At 47.4% G+C, this 27,025-nt stretch overlaps 1 protein-coding gene across 1 annotated transcript; it reads right to left on the reverse strand.

Annotated features, from left to right (window-relative positions):
- Nucleotides 1–5,560: 5,560 nt before the first annotated feature.
- Nucleotides 5,561–10,890, reverse strand: LOC129821091 (uncharacterized). Its single transcript, XM_055878369.1, has 6 exons — nucleotides 9,862–10,890; nucleotides 9,644–9,715; nucleotides 7,972–8,361; nucleotides 7,777–7,867; nucleotides 7,238–7,371; nucleotides 5,561–6,323 (listed from the first exon to the last, which is right to left on the reverse strand). Exons 2-6 carry the CDS (start codon nucleotides 9,684–9,686, stop codon nucleotides 6,157–6,159), a joined length of 825 nt encoding a protein of 274 aa, XP_055734344.1. The 5' UTR covers nucleotides 9,687–9,715; nucleotides 9,862–10,890; the 3' UTR covers nucleotides 5,561–6,156.
- Between the last annotated feature and the right edge of the window lie 16,135 nt (nucleotides 10,891–27,025).

Below are 27,025 nucleotides of genomic sequence, written 5' to 3' on the forward strand. Positions count from 1 at the left end.
TTGCGGCCAGCAATTCAGGGCGTTCCTGCATGTGGGCAATGCTGCATCTGTAGAAACGCCCCCCCTCGAGCATCCCATTTGTTCCTGCATTAAGGCACCCCTGGAGCATACTATCTTCATGCTTGTGTGACCCTTTTGGTATTCTGGAATAAATGAATAATCAGAGTTTTTCGGGGGCAAAGGACACTGTCTACCGGTGTCCTAGCTAGCTTGCTACCTAGCACACAGTGTTCTTCCCTAACGCCTGCCGAACACCTGCCCTTGCCATCCTTAACAGAACTGCAGGAAAAATTGCATAGAATTTGTCTAATGTGCTCAATACAACAGGTGTAGACTTTACCATGCAATGCTTGCTTACGAGCCCTTCCCAACGATGCAGAGTTTTTCAAAAATATTTCAAAAATAGTAACAAGAGGAATAAAATAAAATACACAAGGATGGAGCTATATACAGGGAGTACTAGTACCAGATCAATTTACAGAGGTACAAGGCATTTGAGGTAGATATGTACATGCAGGCAGGATACATAATAATAAGAGTAAAATAAAGAACAGAATAGCAACAGCAAATAATGAGTGTAAAAGGGTGTGTGTGTGTGTGCGTGTGTGTGTGTTGTGTCAGTATGCGTGTGTGTGTGTCATGTGTATGAGTTCATACAGTACCAGTCAAAAGTTTGGACACACTTACTCATTCAAGGGTTTTTATTTATTTGTACTGTTTTCTACATTGTAGAATAATAATGAAGACATTAAAACTATGAAATAACGCATATGGAATCATGTAGTCACCAAAAAGTGTTAAACAAATCAAAATGGATTTAATATTTTAGATTCTTCAAAGTAGCCACCCTTTGCCTTGATGACAGCTTTCCACACTCTTGGCATTCTCTCAACTAGCTTCATGAGGTCGTCACCTGGAATGCATTTAATTTAACAGGTGTGCCTTGTTTAAAGTTAATTTGTTGAATTTCTTTCCTTAATGCGTTTGAGCCAATCAGTTGTGTTGTGACAAGGTAGGAGTGATATACAGAAGATAGCCCTATTTGGTAAAAGACCAAGTCCATATTATGGCAAGAACAGCTCAAATAAGTAAAGAGAAATGACAGTCCATCATTACTTTAAGACCAGAAGGTCAGTCGACGCAGAACATTTCAAGAACTTTGAAAGTTTCTTCAAGTGCAGTCGCAAAAATCCTCAAGTACTATGATGAAACTGGCTCTCATGAGGACTGCTGCAGAGGATAAGTTCCTTCGATTTACCAACATCAGAAATTGTAACCCAAATAAACGCCTCAAACAGAGTTCAAGTAACAGACACATCTCAAAGTCAACTGTTCAGAGGAGACTGCGTGAATCATGGTCGATTTGCTGCAAAGAAACCACTACTAAAGGACACCAATAATAATAAGACTTGCTTGGGCTAAGAAACATGAGCAATGGACATTAGATCGGTGGATGTTTTTGGTTTCCAACCGCCGTGTCTTTGTGAGAAGCAAAGTAGGTGAACAGATCCTCGTGTGGTTCCCACCATGAAGCATAGAGGAGGTGTGATGGTGTGGGGGTGCTTTGCTGGTGACACTGTCAGTGATTTATTTAGAATTCAAGGCACACTTAACCAGCATGGCTACCACAGCATTCTGCAGCAATACGCCATCCCATCTGGTTTGCGCTTAGTGGGACTATCATTTCTTTTTCAACAGGACAATGTCCCAACACACCTCCAGGCTGCGTATGGGCTATTTGAGGAGAGTGTTGGAGTGCTGCATCAGATGACCTGGCCTCCACAATCACCCGACCTCAACCCAATTGAGATGGATTGGGATGAGTTGGACCGCAGAGTGAAGGAAAAGCAGCCAACAAGTGATCAGCACATGTGGGAACTCCTTCAAGACTGTTGGAAAAGCATTCCTCATGAAGCTAGTTGAGAGAATGCCAAGAGTGCGCAAAGCTGTCATCAAGGCAAAGGGTAGCTACTTTGAAGAATCTAAAATATTAAATATGTTTTGATTTGTTTAACACTTTTTTTGGTTACCACATGATTCCATATGTGTTCTATCATAGTTTTGATGTCTTCACTATTATTCTACAATGTAGAAAACATTAAATATAAAGAAAAAACCTTGAATGAGTTGGTGTGTCCAAACTTTTGACTGGTACTGTATGTAGTGTATGTGAACGTGTTTGGGTTTTGTTTGGGAGTAGCAATTAGTGTGTGAGTGAGTGTGTACATGGTATGTATATATAGTCTAGTGAGTGTGCGTAGGGTCAGTGCAAGATAGGGTCGGTGCTCGATAGGCGAAGGACACTGTCTACCGGTGTCCTAGTTCTCTAGCTATCTATCCCAGTACTCTCCTGCTGTGTACCGAAGTCCTAGCTAGTGTAACGGATGTGAAATGGCTAGCTAGTTAGCGGGTGCGCGCTAGTAGCATTTCAATCAGTTACGTCACTTGCTCTGAGACATTAAGTAGGGTTGCCCCTTGCTCTGCATGGGCCGCGGCCTTTGTGGAGCGATGGGTAACGCTGCTTCGTGGGCGACCGTTGTTGATGTGTGCAGAGGGTCCCTGGTTCGCGCCCGTGTCGGGGCGAGGGGACGGTTTAAAGTTATACTGTTACACTATCACTCAGTGTCCTTCGCTCCAGCCTGCCAAACACCTGCCCTCGCCGTTGTTAACAGAACTGCGGGAAAGCAGTGCCCCGCCTCCTAGTTTACATTTTTTTTACCAATAGATGTATAAAGAGGACGCCCCAAATTGCAGGTCGCATTTACACCCTTCTCTCTAGATGGGCCAAAGTCAAAATTGGCTATATCGTAATAATTCATTAAAACTAAAATGAGCATATTGGTCTTACTTTAAGGTGAGGGTTAGGCATTAAGGTTAGCAGTGTGGTTAATGTTAGGGTTAAGGTTATGGTTAGGTTTAAATTAAGATTTTATGACTTTGTGGCTGTGCCAGCTAGTGACCACTGCAGAGCTGCCACCAGAACTAGATTCATGATGAAAAATGCTAACCTGCCTCTTTAAAGCGAAAGGAGCACTGTACTGTCCCACAGTCAGCAACCAAGAGGAGATACAGTACTTCAAAGGCTATTATCCAGGATATAGGCATGTTCAAATCTCATATTGAAGTTCACTGGGTGAAATTCTTTTGGGAAATTTTTATTTTTATACACTTCTTTATGAAGTGGAAGGAATCTCAAAGCTGTGGAGAAGGAGACCGATTTGAACTGATTTACAGCTTTTACTATTAAAACCCATCTATACAGTTATTATAACTCATTTACATTCTGGTTATTGTGTGATTAGCCTATAATATACTGTGAACAAAACATGACATGGACTCCCCAGGTGAATCCAGGTGAAATGTCTGAACCCTTATTGATGTCACCTGTTAAATCCACTTCAAATCAGTGTAGATGAAGGGGAGGAGACATGTTAAAAATTATTGTTAACCCTTGAGACAATCGAGACATGGATTGTGTACATCATGTGCCATTCAGAGGGTGAATGGGCAAGACAAAATATTTAAGTGGCTTTGAACGGATTGTGGTTGTTGGTTTGAGTGTGTCAAGAACTGCAACGCTGCTCGGTTTTTCATGCCCATGTTGAGTACATTGCTTCCCACAGTTGTGCCATGTTGGCTGGATGTCCTTCTGGTGGTGGACTGTTCTTTATACACACAGGAAACTGTTGAGTGTGAAAATCCCAGCAGCGTTGCAGTTCTTGACACAAACTGGTGCACTTAAATATTTTGTCTTGCCCATTCACCCTCTGAATGACACATGATGTACCCAATCCATGTCTCAATTGTCTCAAGGCTTAAAAATGTTTTTTTTTTAACCTTTCTCCTCCCCTTCATCTATACAGATTGACGTGGATTTAGCAAGTGACATCAATAAGGGATCAGAGCTTACACCTGTATTCACCTGGTCAGTCTATGTCATGGAAAGAGCAGATGTCCCTAATGTTTTGTACACTCAGTGTATCCTGTATTATTTGATATGATTTTATAATGTAAACATAATATCTACTGTAAAACAAGATCAATAAATATCCTTAAGAATCAACCAAAGACTTTATACCAAAGCACAACTTCAAGAATGCCACACATATGCCTGGCAAGTTTCCCTCATGCCCACAATAATTCCAGACCAACGACAGGGTGTAGAAACCCAATGCTCTTATCTGTTACTCAACATCAGTGCCTGATCTTCTTGTCTCTGTCATCATTAAATATAGTTGACACATCAATTGATGAGGATGAGCCATCCCTGAAGGTTGTGGTGGTGGTGAGCCAAAATTCACACAAGCTGCTGCTACTCACTCGAGTTGTAGCTGAGCTGTTGCCCATGGAGGTCACCGACAGGGGGGTGGTGTATGTACATAACCTCCTTCACTCTGTACATATACTGTATAACTCTGAGCCAAGCATAAAAGCAATACAGGTATAATGGGTCGGCTCTGGGCGGCAGGTAGCCTAGTGGTTAAAAGTGGCGGGGCAGTAACCTAAAGGTTGCCGGCTTGAATCCCGGGCCGACTAGGTTCAAAAATCTGACGATGTGCCCTTGAGCAAGGCACGTCAAATCAAATCAAATCAATCCTAATTGTGCCTTTAAATTGCTCTGGATAAGAGCATTGAGTAAAATATGAAACTGTAGAAGGTAATACAATGGATACAGATGTTGATGATTTGGCGTCCTCAGTGATAGAGATTCTGTTTTGGAATCCTTTCAAAAGTCCCATTTCAGATATCTACCGTGAGGAGGTAGATCAGGTGATACAGACCAAATGGCTTTTGGCACGTTTTCCCACAAGATAAATCTGACATAAACACTTCTATAATTTGCCTTGAATCTGAGTGGTGCCATGAATAATATGCTCTTAATGTGAAATGATGTTGTCTCTACCATCTGTCTACCAACATTGAAATTAGCTCACTAGGAAAGTAGAGCACATTTATTTCTGTTTTTGTCTGGATTGACAATGAATGGGTCCTTTGTTGTAAGGAGAACATGGACTATATCTCACTTTTTCCCATCTCAAGCAAAAGAAGATCAGCATCTGTCAAACAGAGCTCTGTTATTGATGTGAATCCACTTGTTTGAAGGGCACTCTATACTGGCAAATATAAACTGGGTGGTTCCAGCCCTGAATGCTGACTGGCTGACAGCCGTGGTATATGAGACTGTATACCATGGGGTATGACAAAACATTTGTTTTTACTGCTTTAATTACTTCAGTAACCAGTTTATAATAGCAATAAGGCCCGGGGGGGGGTGTGGTATATGGCCAATATACCACGGCTAAGGGCTGTTCTTACGCACGACACATCACTGAGTGCCTGGATACAGCCATTAGCTGTGGTATATTGGACAAATATCACACCCCCTTGGGCCTTATTGCTATTATGAACTGGTTACTGAAGTATTTAAAGCAGTAAAAACAAATAAATATGTTTGATGCAACCCTTCTCTGTTGCACATGGAATGACTGATGTGGTAGAGCCTACTTGGTCGCTCTGTCTTTCCATTTCAGTTGAGCATTTATTAGATGCACAGAAAGAGTGTGTTATAAAGTGTTGGTTTTGCCTTTTTTATTGAACATGCACTACATTCATATATGGAAAAACACAAATACATTTAGAAAGACACAACTGATAAAATTAGCTGAAAAAGACACAATTAAGGGGGTTGGAGTACTGCTTTCCACTGTGTTTGCCTTCTTTTTTTTGTTAACTTAAGAGTGCCATCCAAATAGTAGTCCCTACACACACTTTAATTGAAGTTGGCATGGATTAACTATTTTTGTGATACATTTTCAGCTCAACACAGAGGTTTGTGTTGAGGTGTAGCATCATCTTGTGGTACATTATGAATACTGCATCTCGGAACATGTTGTTGTTTAACGCCCTCTGCTGGTGCAAAGGACAATTGCAGTTGTACCTGGCCTATTCACTCACATGGGAGGACCATAGAGACGAATACCAAGAGAAATATGGTTGTAGTTTATCTATAGTACTAGGGATGTGGTCAAAGTGAATGGGTGGAGAGAGGTTTTTTTCCCATCACATATTAGGGAAATCAGTATTTGGGTTTCAAAAAAGTCTTAGCGTCCCCCAGCCTCCGTCTATAGAGGCCTGTCACATGTGGCCCAGGAGTGTTCAGATGTACGGTGATGGGTCGGAGCGGTCACACATCTGTAACTCCATGTGTGAAGTGATGCCAGAGAAGCGCTCCTGTAGGGGCAGCAGGTAACCCAGGGCCTCCCCCTGAGAGATGGGCCCCACGTAGCGGTACGGACGGATGTTGAAGATCTTCACACAGTACTCTGTCATACAAATTAAGAAAAGACTGTTAATATAAGGGAGAGGACTCGGTGACCTCCCCTTGCTTGATGAGCAACCTTGCCTGAAGCCCTGAAGACTTCCCCAGGCTTTAGCTCAGTGGGACAATACCATCTTGTGATGCACATCAGACCCTGGTTATGATAAAGCGTGAAACAATAGTAATATGAACAATACCCATTTAGTCCCAGATCTTCTTGCCATGATAGCGAAAACAGACTGGCACTAACACGCATTAGGAAGCCGTGGCAAACTGCTTATTCCCTCATTCTTCAACACTGCACTGCAATCAGATGATCGTTCATTTGCGCCCTGCGAGGCCTAATCATGCTACAGTTTGCACAAAGATGAAAGCGTCTGACAGAACATGTGTTCCTCCCATACCGCGGTTCGATTAGAGGTAGCGAGGACCAGAATAATGTTGTTTACCCGTTTCCTGCGCTGCTGCTTATCAGGCCAGGATGCACACGGCTAATGCGGACGCATGGCTGCGGCCATAACGACGGCCATTACTGGAGATCATTATGCATTAGCTGCCTTTGATGGGAATTCAAAAGAAGCCCGGTCCAAGTGTCAAAGGCAAAAGGGGAGTTCAGTGGGATCTCTCGCCCTCCTCCACTAGCGTGGCTAATCCCTCCGAATCCCTCGTTACTTCCTCCGTAACGAGACATCAGCCTCTGGCCTGGACAGAACACAGGCCTACCTAATGCCCCATTACACGCTACTAGATCGTCTAGAAAGGTTATGATAATTAGTTGGTGCTGTTCAAGGATCCGCTCTCACAGTCATGGTATAGGAGCATCCTTGAGTTACCAGTCTCTTGTGTGTTTTTTTTGCTGAATGTGAAATCTATGGCAATGAAGCTACAAGTGTATACTGTACAGTATGAAGTGCTCACCAGAGTTGGTAAGTTTAACGCCATCGTACTGGATACCGACCACTGGCCCCCTCAGGGTACCTGAGAAGGGGGCGTTGACAATGCTGTAATCGTCACACACCACATCCACTGCCTTGTGGAGGCTGTCACCATCTCTGTGAGAGAAAACATACAAAACATATTTATCCTTTGATGCAAATGCATATTTAGACATGCCTATTTACATGTTAGTCATATAGCAGACGCTCTTCTCCAGAGCGACTTACAGGAGCAATTAGGGTTAAGTGCCTTGCTCAAGGGCACATTGACAGATTTTTTTGCCTAGTTGACTTAAGAGATTCAAACTAGCAACCTTTCGGTTACTGACCCAATACTCTTAAACGTAACCGCTAGGCTACTTGCCGCCTTAGACGTATATTTCAACCTATATTGTCAATAATGTAACGTAACCCATCTTTCTGTGGTTTAAACATGAGCCGTGTCAAGCTCAGAGAGGTATGATAAACTCTGTGAAATGTCCCCAAAAGAGAATAAAATAGGCCCCCTCCCATGTCAGAGACCTTCTAGAGTTGAAGCCCCCACAGCCAAACAAGTCACAACCCCTCACTCTGTTGTTATGGTGACCGGCACACAGGACGCTCCAAGCCCCGGCTGTAGGGACAAGACATGAGACTGTGTTACCACTGAACATAGCAGAAAGCCAAAAGACTCCTAATGTGAACTACCAAGCAGAGAGTTATAGAGTAGTGTGTCACCTGGCATACAGCACTGGTGTGTCTTAGGTGCAGCGCACTTGTCCTTCAGGTACCTCCCCTGACAGACGTAGGAACTGCGTTGGCAGATGCCACCGATGCTGGAGCAGAGAGTGTCGTTCCTTGGCTCCTTGTCACTTTTTGGACTTCCTGTCTCCTTGCCTTTGACCTTTTCGTTCCGGGTCAGCTTCTGTCCTGTCTTGTTGTGTCCCACTTTTGGATCCCTTTTGACCTCAACAACACCTTCGACCTTCTTCTTCTTTCCTTTATTGTCTTTTCCCACCTTCAAATCCCTTTGTACTTCAATGACATCTCCGACCTTCTTCTCCTTAACCTTCTCCACCCCTCCATCCCTTTGCTTTTCACGTTCAAGAGCAAAACCAAACAGCAGGACTTGGATGTAGGAGAGAGGGAGAGAGAGAGAGAGAGAGAGGGGGGCAGTTCTCAATCACTCTCAATGAATTAACTTGTATTGCAACAACGCTGTAAAAAGCATGCAGGGGCCTCCGCAGGTAAGACCGTAACAAGGCGCTAACGTCTAAGCTTAGAGGTTAATGGGCAGGTTGCAGTCATCCTGACCGGCATCCATTGCTCCCACCCAGTCGTCAACACTAGTGTTGGATCTTCATTAACTCTATTACTCTCAACTGCACAGTGAATTTCCAATCAGTCATGGCGCCTGAACACACAGGGCGGCCCTTGTAATTGAAATGAGCTACTTATCACTAAGGCATAGTCAGGCCTTACGGCAAGCAATTTTCTCTGGCACACGCGGCACCATTGTAACCTCGAGGAAATGCAGTGGGGTTGGATTTTCTAGATGAATCAATACTAATTGATTACCCAGGCAGCCCCTGATATGAACACACATCTCCAACACAACTAACTGCACATGCTGGTCCACATGGCCTTGTTGTTAGGTTAAATAGCACTCACTGGTAGTTTTTATACAACCAGGCGGAGCCCTGTTTACAGATACTTAGACAACACATCTATTTACATGGTAGACTGTCTTATTTTACTATGACAGACAGTTGAATAGTTTCATTGCCTTAATACGAGTGTTATTTTGTTTAATTGCTACTTTGTAATTACTTTGCCACCGTGGCCTATTTATTGCCCTTACCTCTCTTATCCTAGCTCATTTGCACATGCTGTATATAGATTGTTTTACTGTATTATTGATTGTATGTTCGTTTATTCCATGTGTAACTCTGTGTTGTTGTTTGTGTCAAACTGCTTTGCTTTATCTTGGCCAGGTCGCAGTTGCAAATGAGTACTTGTTCTCAACTAGCCTACCTGGTTAAATAAAGGTGAAATAAAATATAATTAAAAAGAGGGATGCTGCCTGTTGCTCACCAGTCCTTCAAAGCCACTCTGATAGCTAGCACCTAGCACCCTGGGTTAGATGCAATGTTGCCCTTAACACTCCATCATGCTGTAAATGACAGTCATTCCACCAATGAGCGGATGCAACCCCCGAGGATTCTGTTTACATTAATTTACAGCCACTTAATATGGTTCTCTCCATGCACTGTTGTTGTGGGGGTGCTAGGCACTGAGCGTGTTTATTGTTTTGACTGAAATCCACTTTTAAATGCAACTCCTCTTCTATGGTGCATGCTCTAACAGGCCGGTAAAGTAGCCGGCATTTACTACTGGACAATGTACTCACAGTATGCAAGAAGAGCTGAGATCATGGAGATTCTTAACAACATTCTGGCAGTTTGGACTGGCACTCCAAAACCTACAAAATTAAGAATAGGAACAGAAACCAATGAGTTACTTTTATTCCAAATAGAAGACTGAATACATTCTCAAATAGATAGCGACTTTATTATAGGCAAAAAATGTAAAGCCAGGTCTTGATAGTAAAGTGTATGCAGTGCTTACCAGTCCTGTGGAGGAGTTGTGTGGGTGTAGTGAGGGCAACACAAAGAGAAGACTGTGTGAAACCAGGTCAGCCCAGTCTTGAGTACGCATCCCTCCTGGCCACAGGACATTCCACCACAGTCAATATTGATATTGGCATTTAAAAAAACATATCCACTGCCCAGTCTCTCGCTCTCTCTCCTGAAGGGACCGATTATTCCCTGTGTTTCCACTCCTAAAGAAACTGCTATAGCCAGGCTAACCTTACCAGATACATGCATCCATTGCCGCTATGACTTTTATTCATTGTAATCTTCATCGGCGTCAGCACCGTACTCAGCATCTTCAACTCTCCTTCAGAACCGAAACAGTCCTTTTCTCCTTCAGCACCGCACCAGTGTAATCATATTCTTCCAAAAACACGTGTTTTATCCCGCAATAATACAGTTGTGCATGTGACCGTGACACGTCAGCATTAGTATGGATGGAAGCCTGTGAGTCTCGTGAGTACATCTCACCGCAGTATGCCCCCCTGTCAGAGCTTTAGTTCACAAGATTTAAAAAAAAGCATTATTCTCAAGTTCACGAGATAATTAGCTTTAGGCAGGCACACAATACAACTACATTCAATCAATGAAATGTATTCACTCCACTCTAATTTGGCCATTCAAATGCTGCCACGTGGACATAGCACATGATGGGCAATCTGTATGGAGCCTCTTTGATGACCAGTGTGCCCAACAGCACAGCACCAGTCAGGCTGTTATGTCTAGTACAGCTGGGGTTATAGTCCCTCCCTCCCCTGGGGGAGTTATAGGACCAGGCCACTGGTGGTGTGTCGACACACTCGGAATCTTAATGTGGTGGGAGAAAAGGGGGTTTTGGTGGCAGAGAGAGTTGAGCCTTTTCAGCCGGGCGGCTTTGATAATCAAATATCTGTTCGGGGGACTCTGCTGATAGACATATGGCAAGGAATTAGAAAGAGAGATGTGAAAAAGAGAGGGGAGTGAATGGAGCCGTAGCTAAATCTCAGCCAGCAATGTAAACCAACACTTCGCCTTGGGCAGAGACGGGGGTATGTTGGCTCAGAGTGCCTTTTGGGTACATGCGCCACATTCCCTAAAACTCCTCGGAGGATACGAGTGACATTTCACTCTGGCTGCTTCTTTCAGTCACTTTGTTCTGGCTTCTTCAAGGAGACAGAGAGAGAGAGGAGGAGAAGCCACAAGTGTTTCCTAGCAACAGTGTGTCCGCAGCATTCCCCCTTCCTTCTCTACCCCACACTCCCTCCTTCCCCGAGTTGCAGCAATGCATCACTTGCTCCAGAACCTGAAATACATTCTAATTCTCTTGACTCCCCGCTCCCTTTCACAAAATGGAGGGCAACATAAAATGACATTCAAGCCTAACAATCTTTAAGGAAACGGCACACAGAGGGACAATCCCCTGTAAAGGTTGAGGTCAAGCAATTTCGCGGGAGTCACAAACCACTGGCAGACAAAATGAAGAAGGACCACTGTGATATTTCACCGCTTTAGAAGCTATGCAGCTACTTGGCAAAGCCTGCTTTCTCTCAAAGCTGGGGAAAAGAGCTGTCGCACAAAATGCTGAAGCACATGATGGATTGGAGCTCTGCTTTGTGCAAACCAGCTATCTCAACCCAGCTCCAAGTCATGACCACTTGGCCGAGTCGATCTGTAAACATATCTGAGGGACTTGGGGAGGGGGCTCAGGCAGACTGCCTCAGGGATGAGAGGAGTTCGGGCGGGAGGAGTATTTTTCCCAGGTGTGTCCGACAGGGGACGCTGTAACACGGCTAATGTGTTCCACTTACATGGTTTCCGTGTACAGTACACCACACGGAGAGGGAATGTAAGGCTACTGAAGTCTAGTTACATGTCTAGCTCTCGACACCTGCAGGAAAACTGATCGTCTCTCAAAACGCACACAGCGCATCTCGCGAATGCCCTTCAGCATTCCTGAACCCCTGAACTCCTGTGGACCGTGTTAAAGGCCTGATTCATAAAACAGTGTAATAGACTGGATCCAAAGCCTCCCACACTTCACCTCTATATATGGCTAGATTTAAACCCATCTAATTAAGAAAATCTCGACGTCAGCAATGTTGTTTATGTCAGTAAAGTAACTGGTTTGATTGACTCCTAGTCATGGTGAAATTAAATCAGGAAGGAGATGAAATATGTCCTTGTAAACTCTGGCTATTGTTTCCACTTTTATAATGAAGATGCCAGAGCAGGGGAGTAGGAAAACATGTCTGAGAAATTACAAATATTGGATACTCCATGAGTCACATTTTACTCTGGAAACTGTGTCACAGTCAGAAATATATGGTTCACTATAGCAACAGGTAGACCTTCCATTTTGAGTGATGTGCATTACTGCTGTATATTTTACTGCTTTTGTATAACATGAAGGATAAATGGTGCCATTTTAGAGTTATGCTCAGGTGGCCTTTATGACATTTTACTTTGATTTTGCTGTAACGTCGGCACAAAGAGAACTGAACCGAGCACATGACAAGTCATTTTCTTTTGAGCACTTAATGAACATGAATGCCTCGTGTCTCTCCAGTCCTTGACTAGAAAGGTGACCACTGCGGTCAACACGGCCACACCTCTAACTCTCAGGAGAATTGCATGGGTAAAACATCCACCGGGTCTTCAAAGGGGCTTTGTAGGAGCAAGAGAGGGAGTTGTTTGACATGGCAGGCAAGGTGAATGTCACACGGTCAATCAGATATTGATCAAAGTGGAGAGGGGCAGATCATGGCGGATCGGCGAGGTGGAGAGAATATGAAATCCCAGCAGGAGAGCCAAGCCACATCCCCGAGCTTTGATGAGGAAGAGGATGAAGAGTCACGGTGGAGCAGCGAGCGGCGAGATGAGAAGGAGGAGCAGTGCTCCGTACAGAAGCATATGCAACGCATCTCGGTCAGTTTGTCACCCTGATTACAACTTGATGACAGCAGGGGACTCGAAAGAGCATTTAAACTACTGCTCACACATTCAGAGGAACAAATTAAATGTCTGCCCTGTTCATGAAGCCCGCAGCAACAGTTAGCTATTCACCCAACCAGCTGCTATTCACCCAACCAGCTGCCCCTTTAACAGTGGCAAATTCAACCGCATTTATGTTGAAGAAGCTACTAAAAGAACATTTGATTATGAATTCATTTAGACTGCAAAGTAACTTCTGTTACCTCACTTCTAAGAACAGTGGACTGCTAAAGTTATGACGCAGTGTTGCTTCCAACGTTTCCCTGTAAATGTGCTCTTTGGATATAGGCTGCACAAGATGGCACATCTACCCGTCTGACTCCGTCATCCACGCAACATCCAATTTAAAAGTCCGTTCATTAAGAAGCTCCTAATTACACCCACATCATCTATAATTACTGCATTTCTACATCCCACTTGGCTGACAAAGTTATTCCGCGCAGACTTTATGTATAATTACACTTTGTGAACACCGATAGCACACATAATTAAAACCAAAGTGATGCTCACACGCCCGTCAGACGCTCTGAGAAAAATGTATTTTTTTTTAATTTTTTTTTTACATAAAAACAAATCCTTGTAAGGGAATACAAGTTATGTAACACTCTGGGTGAAATTCTCACATGCAAATGGTGAGACACAATGTGAAACAGAGAGATGAGAAAAGAAAGAACAGACCAGAACAACAACATATCTTCAACACAGATGGAATAGAGAGAATGTACCCATATCCTTATTTGGAAGATCGCCTGTTGGTTGTCTAGTCAGATCGTTGGTGTGCACTGGGCATCAAAATATCAGCAAAAAACAATAGATATCACATATAATGAAAGTATCTTTAAAAGGTGTCATCATTTCAACAACAAAAAAAAAAAGGTGCCTCTGTAAAATAAGTGATTGAAAGGAAGAGTGAGGTTTGATACTGGCTCTTTGTTTTGATACTGGGATGACAGTGCAGCACATGGTATTAGATTGGCCTCTAGATGGCAGAAAGATCTTACGGGTGAAGGCTGGCTTGCTGATGAGAGAGAGAGAGTAAGAGAGAAAGAGAGAGCGAGAAGCACGTTGCTGCAGTATGGAACACAGAGGTTAATCAGAGCGACTTCTCATGCCAGGAAACGTGATCATTCAAACAACTGAAGAGAAAAAAAAAATCTGTTTGCTTATTAATAATCCGTGCTATCATAGTTTCTCCCCTTTTCATTTGATTCTGTATTGAAACTGTATTGAAATTCACAAAACGGTGTGTCGCGGCTGTGACAAACACGGCTTGGCAGAAGAGCAAGTTTGATGATGATCTCCTGGAGCTGCCTAGCTACCTCGTCTCCTCCTCACTCGTCCTGCTATCCGACAGATCTAACATTTAGATACGTTACTACAGCCAACAGAGCGCCACGGGGAGGATACAGCCTCAGTAAATAATGCACTCAAGTGGCCAATACATTTAGCCACAGATGCTGGGAGATGGCGGCGAGGATAAAAACATGTGCACGTGCATCTATCTACGCAGGAATGGAGAGAAATGAGTACAAATTCATACCAGCTAATTAGATGGGTGTTCAGCAATGTACGCATGCATAGAACCCACTGTGTTCAATAGCGCAGCAGTCAGAAGAGATCCAACCACTCCTAGGAGAGCTCATTAATACTAGGAGTTAAATTGCTGTGAGAGAAGCTCTGCTCTGTGGTTAATACAACCTGGCAGGAGACCTTACTGATCCTCTTGCATGTAAGGCCACAAGCCACGCATCACAGGAGGCTGCTGAGGGGAGGACGGCTCATAATAATGGCTGGAATGGAGTGAAAGGAATGGTATCAAGCACACGGACACCATGTGTTGGATGTGTTTGACACCATTCCATTCATTCTGTTCCGGTCCTCCACAATTAAGCTGCCACTGGCCAACTGTGCCACACATATAGCCACGTATGTCGCAATAGGCCACATATACAGCAAAGACTGACATTTCTTCATAGAAAACTGGCTGAAAGAAACTGTGTGATCATGTCACAACAAACGCAATGTCTTATTATTGTCTTAGAGTCTTATTTTGGGCAAATAGAGAGATGCATGTGACTGCAGTCAGTCCTACCCTAGTGAGAGCAGATTTGTTTGCAGCATATTCTGAGGTGTTCATGGAGAAAGAGCCTCACACAGCGAGTGACTCCCTGCAGTTGATTTACATTCACTCCACAGGAACAGAGAGAGAGGGAGGGCAGGAACACACAGAGAGACAGAGAGACAGAGAGACAGAGAGAGAGAGAGAGAGAGAGAGAGAGAGAGAGAGAGAGAGAGAGAGAGAGAGAGAGAGAGAGAGAGAGAGGAGAGAGAGAGAGAGAGAGAGAGAGAGAGAGAGAGAGAGAGAGAGAGAGAGAGAGAGAGAGAGAGGAGAGAGAGAGAGAGAGAGAGAGAGAGAGAGAGAAAGAGAGGAGAGAGAGAGAGGAGAGAGGGGGCAGGGAGAGAGAGAGAGAGAGAGAGGGGGCAGGGAGAGAGAGAGAGAGAGAGAGAGAGGGAGAGGGTGCAGGGAGAGAGAGAGAGAGAGGGCAGGAACAGAGATAGAGAGAGAGAGAGAGAGAGAGAGAGAGAGAGAGAGAGAGAGAGAGAGAGAGGGGGCAGGAACAGCATTGCTGGAGCTTTATGATCTTCATCAGCCACGCGGCGGCCAGCAGACGGACAGGACAGGGAGGCAGCCATGTCCAGGAGGGACTGACGTGGACCCTCTCCTCCCTTACATCCACCCCTCTCCCTCGGTTGGCTTCACCTGTGAGTTGGACCAGAGGAGCTGCCTCCAGGAGAGTTCAACATATTTACCTCTCTGAGGATGGTTTCAATTAACCTGAGACACACACAGATGCAGACACTGGCACACACACACACACACACACACACACACACACACACACACCAATCCAACTACCACAGGGAAGGGACAGGCAGTGTGTGTATGTGTCACGATCGTGTGGAGGATTGACGGACCAAAACGCAGCATTTGGAAAATACGCCATCTCTTTTATTGATGACGAATGCAAAAACGAAACAAAAACACTTACACACTAAACAAAACAATAAACGATCGTGAAGCTAATCAAACGTAGGGCACACACAGGCTACAAACGTATAACATAGACAAATACTCACAACCAATGAGAGCCTATGGCTACCCTAAATAAGGCTCCCAATCAGAGACAACCGAAATCAGCTGTCTCTAATTGGGAACTCATTCAGGTAACCATAGACTCTCCTAGACAACTAAACATACATAGACAACACTAGACACATGTACTCAACACAAACCCATATACTATACCCAACAACCCCTTTACCATAAAAACACCCAAAACCAACAAAACACAAACATTCCCCATGTCACACCCTGACCTAACTAAAATAATAAAGAAAACAAAGAATACTAAGGCCAGGGCGTGACATAACCCCCCCCTTAAGGTGCGAACTCCGGGCGCACCATTACACAGTCTAGGGGAGGGTCTGGGTGGGCTTCCATCCACGGTGGCGGCTCCGGCTCTGGTTGTGGTCCCCACGTCACCACAGTCCCTAACCACCTCCTAGGCTTCCTCCAAATGACCCCCCTCCACATTAACCCCATTGCATTAAGGGGCAGTTCCGGACTAAGGGGCAGCTCCGGACTAAGGGGCAGTACCAGGGTAAGGGGCAGTACCAGGGTCAGGGGCAGTACCAGGGTCAGGGGCAGCACCAGGGTAAGGGGCAGCACCAGGGTAAGGGGCAGCTCCGGACTGAGGAATGGCAGCTCCGGACTGAGGAATGGCAGCTCCGGACTGAGGAATGGCAGCTCCGGACTGAGGGACTGCAGCTCCGGACTGAGGGACGGCCCATGGCTGGCTGACAGATCTGGCTGCTCATGGCTGGCTGACGGATCTGGCTGCTCATGGCTGGCTGACGGATCTGGCTGCTCATGGCTGGCTGACGGATCTGGCTGCTCATGGCTGGCTGACGGATCTGGCTGCTCATGGCTGGCTGACGGATCTGGCTGCTCATGGCTGGCTGACGGATCTGGCTGCTCATGGCTAGCTGACGGATCTGGCTGCTCATGGCTAGCTGACGGATCTGGCTGCTCATGGCTAGCTGACGGATCTGGCTGCTCATGGCTAACTGACGGATCTGGCTGCTCATGGCTGGCTGACGGATCTGGCTGCTCATGGCTGGCTGACGGATCTGGCTGCTCATGGCTAGCTGACGGATCTGGCTGCTCATGGCTAGCTGACGGATCTGGCTGCTCATGGCTAGCTGACGGATCTGGCTGCTCAAGGCTAGCTGACGGATCTGGCTGCTCATGGCTAGCTGACGGATCTGGCTGCTCATGGCTGGCTGACGGATCTGGCTGCTCATGGCTAGCTGACGGATCTGGCTGCTCATGGCTAGCTGACGGATCTGGCTGCTCATGGCTAGCTGACGGATCTGGCTGCTCATGGCTAGCTGACGGATCTGGCTGCTCATGGCTAGCTGACGGATCTGGCTGCTCATGGCTAGCTGACGGATCTGGCTGCTCATGGCTAGCTGACGGATCTGGCTGCTCATGGCTAGCTGACGGATCTGGCTGCTCATGGCTAACTGACGGATCTGGCTGCTCATGGCTAGCTGACGGATCTGGCTGCTCATGGCTAGCTGACGGATCTGGCTGCTCATGGCTGGCTGACTGATCTGGCTGCTCCTGTCTGGTTGGCGGCTCTGGCAGATCCTGTCTGGTTGGCGGCTCTGGCAGATCCTGTCTGGTTGGCGGCTCTGGCAGATCCTGTCTGACGGACGGCTCTAGCGGCTCCTGTCTGGCTGGCGGCTCTAGCGGCTCCTGTCTGGCGGACGGCTCAGTGGGCTCATGGCAGACGGGCGGCTTTGCAGGTTCATGGCAGACGGGCGGCTTTGCAGGCTCATGGCAGACGGATGGCTCAGATGGCGCTGGGGAGACGGATGGCTCAGATGGCGCTGGGGAGACGGATGGCTCAGATGGCGCTTGGCAGACGGGCAGTTCAGTCATTGCAGTGCAGACGGCAGACTCCTGCCGGCTGAGGCGCACTGTAGGCCTGGTGCGTGGTGCCGGGACTGGTGGCACCGGGCTGGGGACACGCATCTCAGGGCTAGTGCGGGGAGCAGGAACAGGGCATACTGGACCCTGGGAGCGCACATTAGGCCTTGTGCGTGGTGCCGGAACTGGTGGTACCGGGCTGGGGACACGCAACTCAGGGCTAGTGCGGGGAGCAGGAACAGGGCATACTGGACCCTGGGGACGCACATTAAGCCTAGTGCGTGGGGCCGGAACTGGTGGTACCGGACTGGGGACACGCATCTCAGGGCTAATGCGGGGAGCAGCAACAGGACGCACAGGACTCTGGGTATACACAGGAGGCTTGGTGCGTAATTTAGGCACTGGTGGTAAAGGGCTGGAGACACGCACCATAAGGCTAGTGCGTGGAGGAGGCACTGGTTGTACTGGGCTGGGGACCGTCACAGGAGAGTTAGTACATAGGGCTAATATAGGAGGTGCAGGACTAGGGAGGCATACAGGAGGCCTGGTTCGTGGGACTGTCCTTTCCAGACGGTTAGCACGCACATCAGGACGAGCATGTAGAGCTGACTCAGGTAACCTCACATCCCGCACACGCTCTGTCGGGTGGATCTTGTGCCTCACGCACCAACACAGCAGCTCCCTCATTTCACTCTCTTCCAACCTCCCCAATAAATCCTTAACCGTCTCTGCATCATTCCCATTGCTCCCCTCCAATCTCAGCCCGACTGGCTCAGGTTCCCTCTTAGAGGAAGCACGGGAAGCACGGGAAGTTGACGCAGTTCTCCCATCTGGACTCGCCACATTCCCCATGAGCCCCTCCCCAAGAAATTTTTGGGTTTGACTTACGGGGTTCCAGCCTTGTTTCCGTGCTGCCTCCTCATATCGCCGCCTCTCTGCTTTCGCTGCCTCCAGCTCAGCTTTGGGACGGCGATATTCTCCCGGCTGTGCCCATGGATCTTCTTCCAATTCGTCCTCCCAACTCCAGAGATCCTGTGTAGGTAGGTCCTGTTGCCGCCTTCCATGCCGCTTGGTCCTATGGTGGGTAATTCTGTCACGATCGTGTGGAGGATTGACGGACCAAAACGCAGCATTTGGAAAATACGCCATCTCTTTTATTGATGACGAATGCAAAAACGAAACAAAAACACTTACACACTAAACAAAACAATAAACGATCGTGAAGCTAATCAAACGTAGGGCACACACAGGCTACAAACGTATAACATAGACAAATACTCACAACCAATGAGAGCCTATGGCTACCCTAAATAAGGCTCCCAATCAGAGACAACCGAAATCAGCTGTCTCTAATTGGGAACTCATTCAGGTAACCATAGACTCTCCTAGACAACTAAACATACATAGACAACACTAGACACATGTACTCAACACAAACCCATATACTATACCCAACAACCCCTTTACCATAAAAACACCCAAAACCAACAAAACACAAACATTCCCCATGTCACACCCTGACCTAACTAAAATAATAAAGAAAACAAAGAATACTAAGGCCAGGGCGTGACAGTATGAACGTGTGAGCATAACTGCTGCATGGGTCTGAGGATATGTAGAGGGTGAATGAGACCAGGATACACTGTCTCTACAATATACTGCACCTATCCCAGCCCCCACTGGCCTGCATGTCTGGTATGATAATGGAGAGGTGTGTTTTAGTTTTAATGGCGGGAGACGGTCGCATTATCACACATCTGCGGTGGAGCTCACTCAAGCTCCTCACACATGTGTAACGGTCCTGACCTGTTTTATGTTGTTTTTTGTATGTGTTAGGTCAGGGCATGTGTTTTGGGTGGGCAGTCTATGTTATCTGTTTCTATGTTGGTTTTGGTTGCCTGGTATGGCTCTTAATTAGAGGCAGGTGTTTTGCGTTCTCCTCTAATTAAGAGTCATATTTAGGTAGGGTGTTCTCACTGTTTGTTTGTGGGTGATTGTCTCCTGTGTCTGTGTCAATGTTACACCATACGGGATTGTTTCGGTTTGTTCGTGCGTTTTTGTAGTAAGTACTTGTTCGTTCGTTCTGCGTGTGTTATGTCAGTTCGTCGTACTAGTCTGTCTATTTTCGTTTTGTTATTTTGTTAGTTTATTCAAGTATAGTTTGTTTCGTTTTTCTTATAAATAAAACTCATCATGTTTTCACAACCCGCTGCGCCTTGGCTCGATCACTACTCCTCCTCTTCTTATGAAGAGAGAGAGGAACGCCGTTACAGAATCACCCACCAATATAGAGCCAAGCAGCGGAGTAAATGGAGTAAGGGACAGGAAAGGAAGGAGCAATGGACATGGGACGATATATTGGACGGAAAGGGTTGCTACACATGGGAGGAGATCCTGGCTGGTAGGGATCGCCTCCCATGGGAACAGCTGGAGGCACTGAGGAGAGCAGAGGCTACCGGAGAGAGGAACCGGAGCTATGAGGGAACGCGTCTGGCACGGAAGCCCAAAAAGCCCGTAAGTAACACCCAAAAATTTCTTGGGGGGGGCTAAGAGGTAGTGGGCCAAGGGCAGGTAGGAGACCTGCGCCCACGTCCCAGGCTTACCGTGGAGAGCGGGAGTACGGGCAGGCGCCGTGTTACGCAGTAGAGCGCACGGTGTCTCCTGTACGAGTGCATAGCCCAGTGCGGGTTATTCCACCTCCCCGCACTGGTAGGGCTAGATTGGGTATTGAGCCAGGTGTCATGAGGCCGGCTCAACGCGTCTGGTCTCCAGTGCGTCTCCTCGGGCCGGCATACATGGCACCGGCCTTACGCATGGTTTCCCCGGTTCGCCTACATAGGCTGGTGCGGGTTATTCCACCTCCCCGCACTGGTCGGGCGACCGGGAGCATTCAACCAGGTAAGGTTGGGCAGGCTCAATGCTCAAGAGTGCCAGTACGCCTCCACGGTCCGGTATTTCCGGCGCCACCTCCCCGCCCCAGCCTAGTACCTACAGTGCCTACACTACGCACTAGGCTACCAGTGCGTCTCCTGAGCCCAGTTCCTCCTCCACGCACTCTCTCTGTAGTGCGTGTATCCAGTTCGGTGCCTCCAGTTCCGGCACCACGCACTAAGCCTCCTGTGCGTCTCCAGAGCCCTGAACACACTGTATCTTCTCCCCCTACTAATCCTGATGTGCTTGTCCTCAGCCCGGTGTCACCAGTGCCGGTACCTCGCATCAGGTATAGAGTGGGCTTTGAGAGTACAGTGTGCCCTGTCCCTGCTCCCCGCACTAGTAGGAAGGTGCTTATCCTTAGCCCGGTGCCTCCAGTTCCGGCACCACGCACCAGGTCTACAGTGCGCCATATCCGGCCAGAGCCATCCGTCTCCCCAGCGCCATCTGAGCCATCCGTCTCCCCAGCGCCATCTGAGCCATCCGTCTCCCCAGCGCCGTCTGAGCCATCCGTCTCCCCAGCGCCGTCTGAGCCATCCGTCTGCCATGAGCCTGCAAAGCCGCCCGTCTGTCATGAGCCTGCAAAGCCGCCCGTCTGCCATGAGCCTACAGAGCCGTCCGCCAGACAGGAGCCGCTAGAGCCGCCCGCCAGACAGGAGCCGCTAGAGCCGCCCGCCAGACAGGATCCGCCAGAGCCGCCAACCAGACAGGATCTGCCAGAGCCGCCAACCAGACAGGATCTGCCAGAGCCGCCAACCAGACAGGATCTGCCAGAGCCGCCAACCAGACAGGATCTGCCAGAGCCGCCAACCAGACAGGATCTGCCAGAGCCGCCAACCAGACAGGATCTGCCAGAGCCGCCAACCAGACAGGATCTGCCAGAGCCGCCAACCAGACAGGATCTGCCAGAGCCGCCAACCAGACAGGATCTGCCAGAGCCGCCAGCGAGCCATGAGCGTCGAGAGCCGTCAGCCCGCCATGAGCGTCGAGAGCCGTCAGCCCGCCATGAGCGTCGAGAGCCGTCAGCCCGCCATGAGCGTCGAGAGCCGTCAGCCCGCCATGAGCGTCGAGAGCCGTCAGCCCGCCATGAGCGTCGAGAGCCGTCAGCCCGCCATGAGCGTCGAGAGCCGTCAGCCCGCCATGAGCGTCGAGAGCCGTCAGCCCGCCATGAGCGTCGAGAGCCGTCAGCCCGCCATGAGCGTCGAGAGCCGTCAGCCCGCCATGAGCGTCGAGAGCCGTCAGCCCGCCATGAGCGTCGAGAGCCGTCAGCCTGCATAGACCTGCCAGAGTCCCTCAGCCAGGATCTGCCAGAGTATATCAGCCGGGACCTGCCCCTTGTCCCGGTGCTGCCCCTTGTCCCGGTGCTGCCCCTTGTCCCGGTGCTGCCCCTTGTCCCGGTGCTGCCCCTTGTCCCGGTGCTGCCCCTTGTCCCGGTGCTGCCCCTTGTCCCGGTGCTGCCCCTTGTCCCGGTGCTGCCCCTTGTCCCGGTGCTGCCCCTTGTCCCGGTGCTGCCCCTTGTCCCGGTGCTGCCCCTTGTCCCGGTGCTGGCCGTTTATTTAGGGGATGTGAGTTTTAGGGTGGTCATTGGGAGGGGTAGACAGAAGCGGGGGGTGACTATGGTGGTGTGGGGACAGCGTCCAGAGCCGGAGCCACCACCGTGGTCAACTGCCCACCCAGACCCTCCCCTGGACTTTGTGCTGGTGCGCCCGGCGTTCGCACCTTGAGGGGGGGGGGTTCTGTAACGGTCCTGACCTGTTTTATGTTGTTTTTTGTATGTGTTAGGTCAGGGCATGTGTTTTGGGTGGGCAGTCTATGTTATCTGTTTCTATGTTGGTTTTGGTTGCCTGGTATGGCTCTTAATTAGAGGCAGGTGTTTTGCGTTCTCCTCTAATTAAGAGTCATATTTAGGTAGGGTGTTCTCACTGTTTGTTTGTGGGTGATTGTCTCCTGTGTCTGTGTCGATGTTACACCATACGGGATTGTTTCGGTTTGTTCGTGCGTTTTTGTAGTAAGTACTTGTTCGTTCGTTCTGCGTGTGTTATGTCAGTTCGTCGTACTAGTCTGTCTATTTTCGTTTTGTTTTTTGTTAGTTTATTCAAGTATAGTTTGTTTCGTTTTTCTTAAAAATAAAACTCATCATGTTTTCACAACCCGCTGCGCCTTGGCTCGATCACTACTCCTCCTCTTCTTATGAAGAGAGAGAGGAACGCCGTTACAACATGCCACATATCTTGGCAGCTCACCTTGACTTGGCAGGACTGGCGTCATAAATCCCTTCTTATCTGGTGTCTCAAACACACCCAGATATAAGACTGTGGAATCACACTGCAATATGTAGCGCCCATCAGTAGACGGCCCAGACAGCAAGGCCCCTCAGTGGAGTCATGTATGGATCATCATCATCATCAGCTCTCTGCACAGCCAACTGTGTCTCACCTCCAGTTTTCATCACCATGGAAACTTAAACTTAAGTTAAACAACTTGTACTTTCTTATATCCATAGCTGTTCTCACTGTTGTGAATAATAACTTTATCTTAGTAATTTCCCTTCATTTAGCATGGGACTTTGTCCATGCTTGCTTGGTTCAAAATTTTTGCTTGGTTCAAGTTTGCTTGGTTCAAAATATTCATTGCCTTCAGTAGGTATTCACACCCGTTAACTTTTTCCACATTTCATTGTGTTACAGCCTGAATTTAAAATAGATTAAATGTGTCTTTTTTTGTTTTCACTGATCTACACACAATACCCCATAACGTCAAAGTGGAATTAAGGTTTTATAAATGTTTACAAATGAATCCGAAAAGAAAAGCTGTCTTGGGTCAAAAAGTATTCAACCCCTTTGTTATGGCAAGCCTAAATATGTTCAGGAGTAAAAATGTGCTTAAAAAGTCACATAATACTGCAAGTTGCATGGACTGCAATAATAGTATTTAACATGATTTTTAAGTGACTACTCCACCACTGTTCCCCACACATACAATTATCTGTAAAGTTAGGCAGTGAATTTCAAGCAGAGATTCAAGCACAAAGATCAGGGAGGTTTTCCAATGGTTCGCAAAAAAGGGCAACTATTGGTAGATAGTCAAAAAAAGCTGTCATTGAATATCCCTTTGAGCAAAATGTGGGAAAGAAATTTACTTTTTGTCCTGAAAACAAAGTGTTATGTTTGGGGCAAATCCAAGACAACACATCACTGAGTGCCACTCTTTATATTTTCAAGTATGGTGGTGGCTGCATCATGTTATGGGTATGCTTGTCATTGGCAAGGACAAGGGAGTTTAAAAAACATTTAATACGAATTTTCAAATAGAACAGCATAGCTCAGTATGGTATTATTATTTTATACAGTCTTTTTGCTTATCTTTATCAAGGGCGCTACTAATTTTAGTCTTATAAGCAAAGGGCAAACATTATCACAGGCAGAGTACACATTGAAATTTAACACCTGACCATGACTTCGTTTTGTATCTCTGTGTTCCAGTTCTCTTCTATCGAACTTCAACCTGTTTGGTCAGATCCACCTTCAGACAGGTGTCTCTAATTCACACACCCATCCTATCACCACGTTCCAGACACACTACACAGGGTGGAGGTGTAAAGACAGGAGGGCTGGGTAGAGTTAGCTGGTCAGGGCTAATGAGAACCCAAAACATGTCAAAGCCAGGAACCCCTGACTGCCACAACAGTTCGACATGCAGATCATCTAAAAACAGCAGATTTGACAAGAGTGGAGAGGGACAGAGGAGGAGGACGGATATATACTGTAGAGAGAATAGGTAAAGGAGAAAGAGAGAGTAAGAGAGAGTGATACTTGGGTACACTGATGGGATATGAGGAGAATCCCTTTCTAGCGGAGACCTGGGAGAAGAGAGCAAGAGAACAGGGACACAACACATGATGGAGGTTGGGCTAAGGCATCCAGAGGAACATCCTACCTGCAGAACTGGCCCATTGGGCCCCTGGGGCTCTGACACAACTCCTCCCATGATTAATAGGGTTGTCATAAATGACAAATGCCCCGCTATCTACATGACCTACTTTAAGTGTGTGTGGGGGGGGGGACACACCGTTCCACCCCCTCCAACCCCAACACTCCACCCGCCCTCACTGTGTCTGGGTTCAGCCTACTTCCTGCCCGACATCTTGGGGCCACGGTGACCTGCGTAGCCAGGCCGGCCCTGCCTCCCCAAGGCTTTTAGAAAGAGGTGCAGTACAAACTGCATGGCAGCTGCCCCAATGAGAGAGCCCCTTTTGAGCCAATGCCCATCTACATCTCCATATGCCACCACGGGGTCATAGCTCAGCTTGCCTCCAGTTCCCTCATCCTGCACCCGGGTGTCTTGGAATTCTCCACTAAATATGCTCCTTATGTCTGATGCCCAGATAGTTACGTGTATAAGGTTCCCAGTTGACGAGATGCTGTTGTAGGATTGCTAAGTGCTTGGAGGGGGATGCAGTCAATGATAGACCAGCTTACAAACTCTGACAGCAAACAACAAATAGCAGCTATACTGTAACTAACTCTACAGAATTTGTTGAATGGCCAAAGGAAAATTTGTTCTGACAAGTTGTGACTATATACAGCCTGTGTCTTTTCTTAAATTCGAATAGAAATATTGTCCAGTCTTATCACAGGGACAAGATCTATCAGTTGCCATGGGGAAAGCAGCTTTTTGATAGGCAGAAGCCTCTCATTTGTATGTTTGGAGAGGCGGGGCGGGGCAGAGGGAGAGTGGATGTGTGTGTCTCTGTGTATATGTGTGCACGTGTGTGTGGGCATGCGTGCCTGTGTGTGTGTGTTCAAAAAAGAGCAAGGGAGGCGGTATTCATTTGTTAAATATTTGTTGCCTTGCTGTAAAACCAAAAAGCATATTTTCTCTGGGATCCTCTAGAGAGCTGCAGTATCAAAGGTTAGCCTCATGCAACTTGTCCTTCCTCAGGTAAATTGTTACTGGGGAAGAAAGTGTTTACCAGGCTTTTTAACCCGTGACCCTAACGTCCTGAAATGTTTACAGGGAATTATTCTGCCTCAAAAAATCCTGGCTCATGTAGGGGTCAAATCAGGTGCCATGCTCTAAAAGGTATACGTCTGTATCCATTAGAAATAATTCACTAGATTGATACCTGCTGCAAAAAAATCATGTTTACTGCCACACAAGTCATTTTCTGAGCCAGGTACTGCGTAAATAAAGAATTGTATTCAATACTCTCCCAATTCCAGGAATACGACTATCGTACAGGAATACAATCATTCAGCCATGACTTTGCTGAGGACAATCAAATCGTAGTGAATCTGAATAGTAGGGAACACTGGATTTGTCTCTAAATGCATGTTCCTGGGGACAGAGTCAGGGTCAGTTTGTCAGTCATGGGATGGAAAGAGACTGACCCCGGTCACCCAAGGCAGGCCCCTAACATTATGTGACACATCCAGGCTTTTGTGTCTGACTGGACTTTTTGGGGGTTGGCAAGCTAGAGCCTCCCTCCCCGCCTTCCTGCATCCCTGCCCATCAACATACTTCCCTCTCTCCCTCCTTGCATCCCTGCCTGCCTCCAATGTATCCCCTTCCGCATGGGCACACATGCCTCTCTGGCTTGTCAAATAATGTTTTGGGGAAAAAAAACACAAAAGCTCTGCTCAGAACCCTGTGTTCTGCAAAACAGGAGCGGTGGTCTGCTCTGCTCTGAGCGGTGGGGTGCTCTGATATGGTCCAGGTGCTGGGGAAATCATACATGCAATGCCTACTGGCAGCTGTTCCACTGGATAACACTACAGACTCACTGTATAGAGCAGCTGCTTGCACTTCATTCTGGGTGTGCACTAACACATATTATAAACTGGGTGGTTCTAGCCCTGAATGCTGATTTGCTGACATCCGTGGTATATCAGAACGAATACCATGGGTATGACAAAACCTTTCTTTATACCGCTTTAATGACATTGGTAACCAGTTTATTATAGCAATAAAGCACCTCGGTGGTTTGTGGTTTAGGGCCAATATACCACGGCTAAGGGCTGCATCCAGGCACTCCGCATTGCGTCGTGCTTAAGAACAGCCCTTAGCCGTGGCATGTTGGCCATATACCACACCCCCGTGCCTTACTGCTTAACTGTAGAGCCGTGGGTGGGGAGGTGAGAGGAAAAAGAGCATTCAGAATAATGAACACAACAATAACTGGCGGGGAGAATCAGCTCTGCCAGGGTGACCGAGCAACTGATTTTCGTAATTAGGCAAGGGC

This window comes from Salvelinus fontinalis, chromosome 2, assembly GCF_029448725.1.
Source record: "Salvelinus fontinalis isolate EN_2023a chromosome 2, ASM2944872v1, whole genome shotgun sequence".
Classification (NCBI taxonomy): domain Eukaryota; kingdom Metazoa; phylum Chordata; class Actinopteri; order Salmoniformes; family Salmonidae; genus Salvelinus; species Salvelinus fontinalis.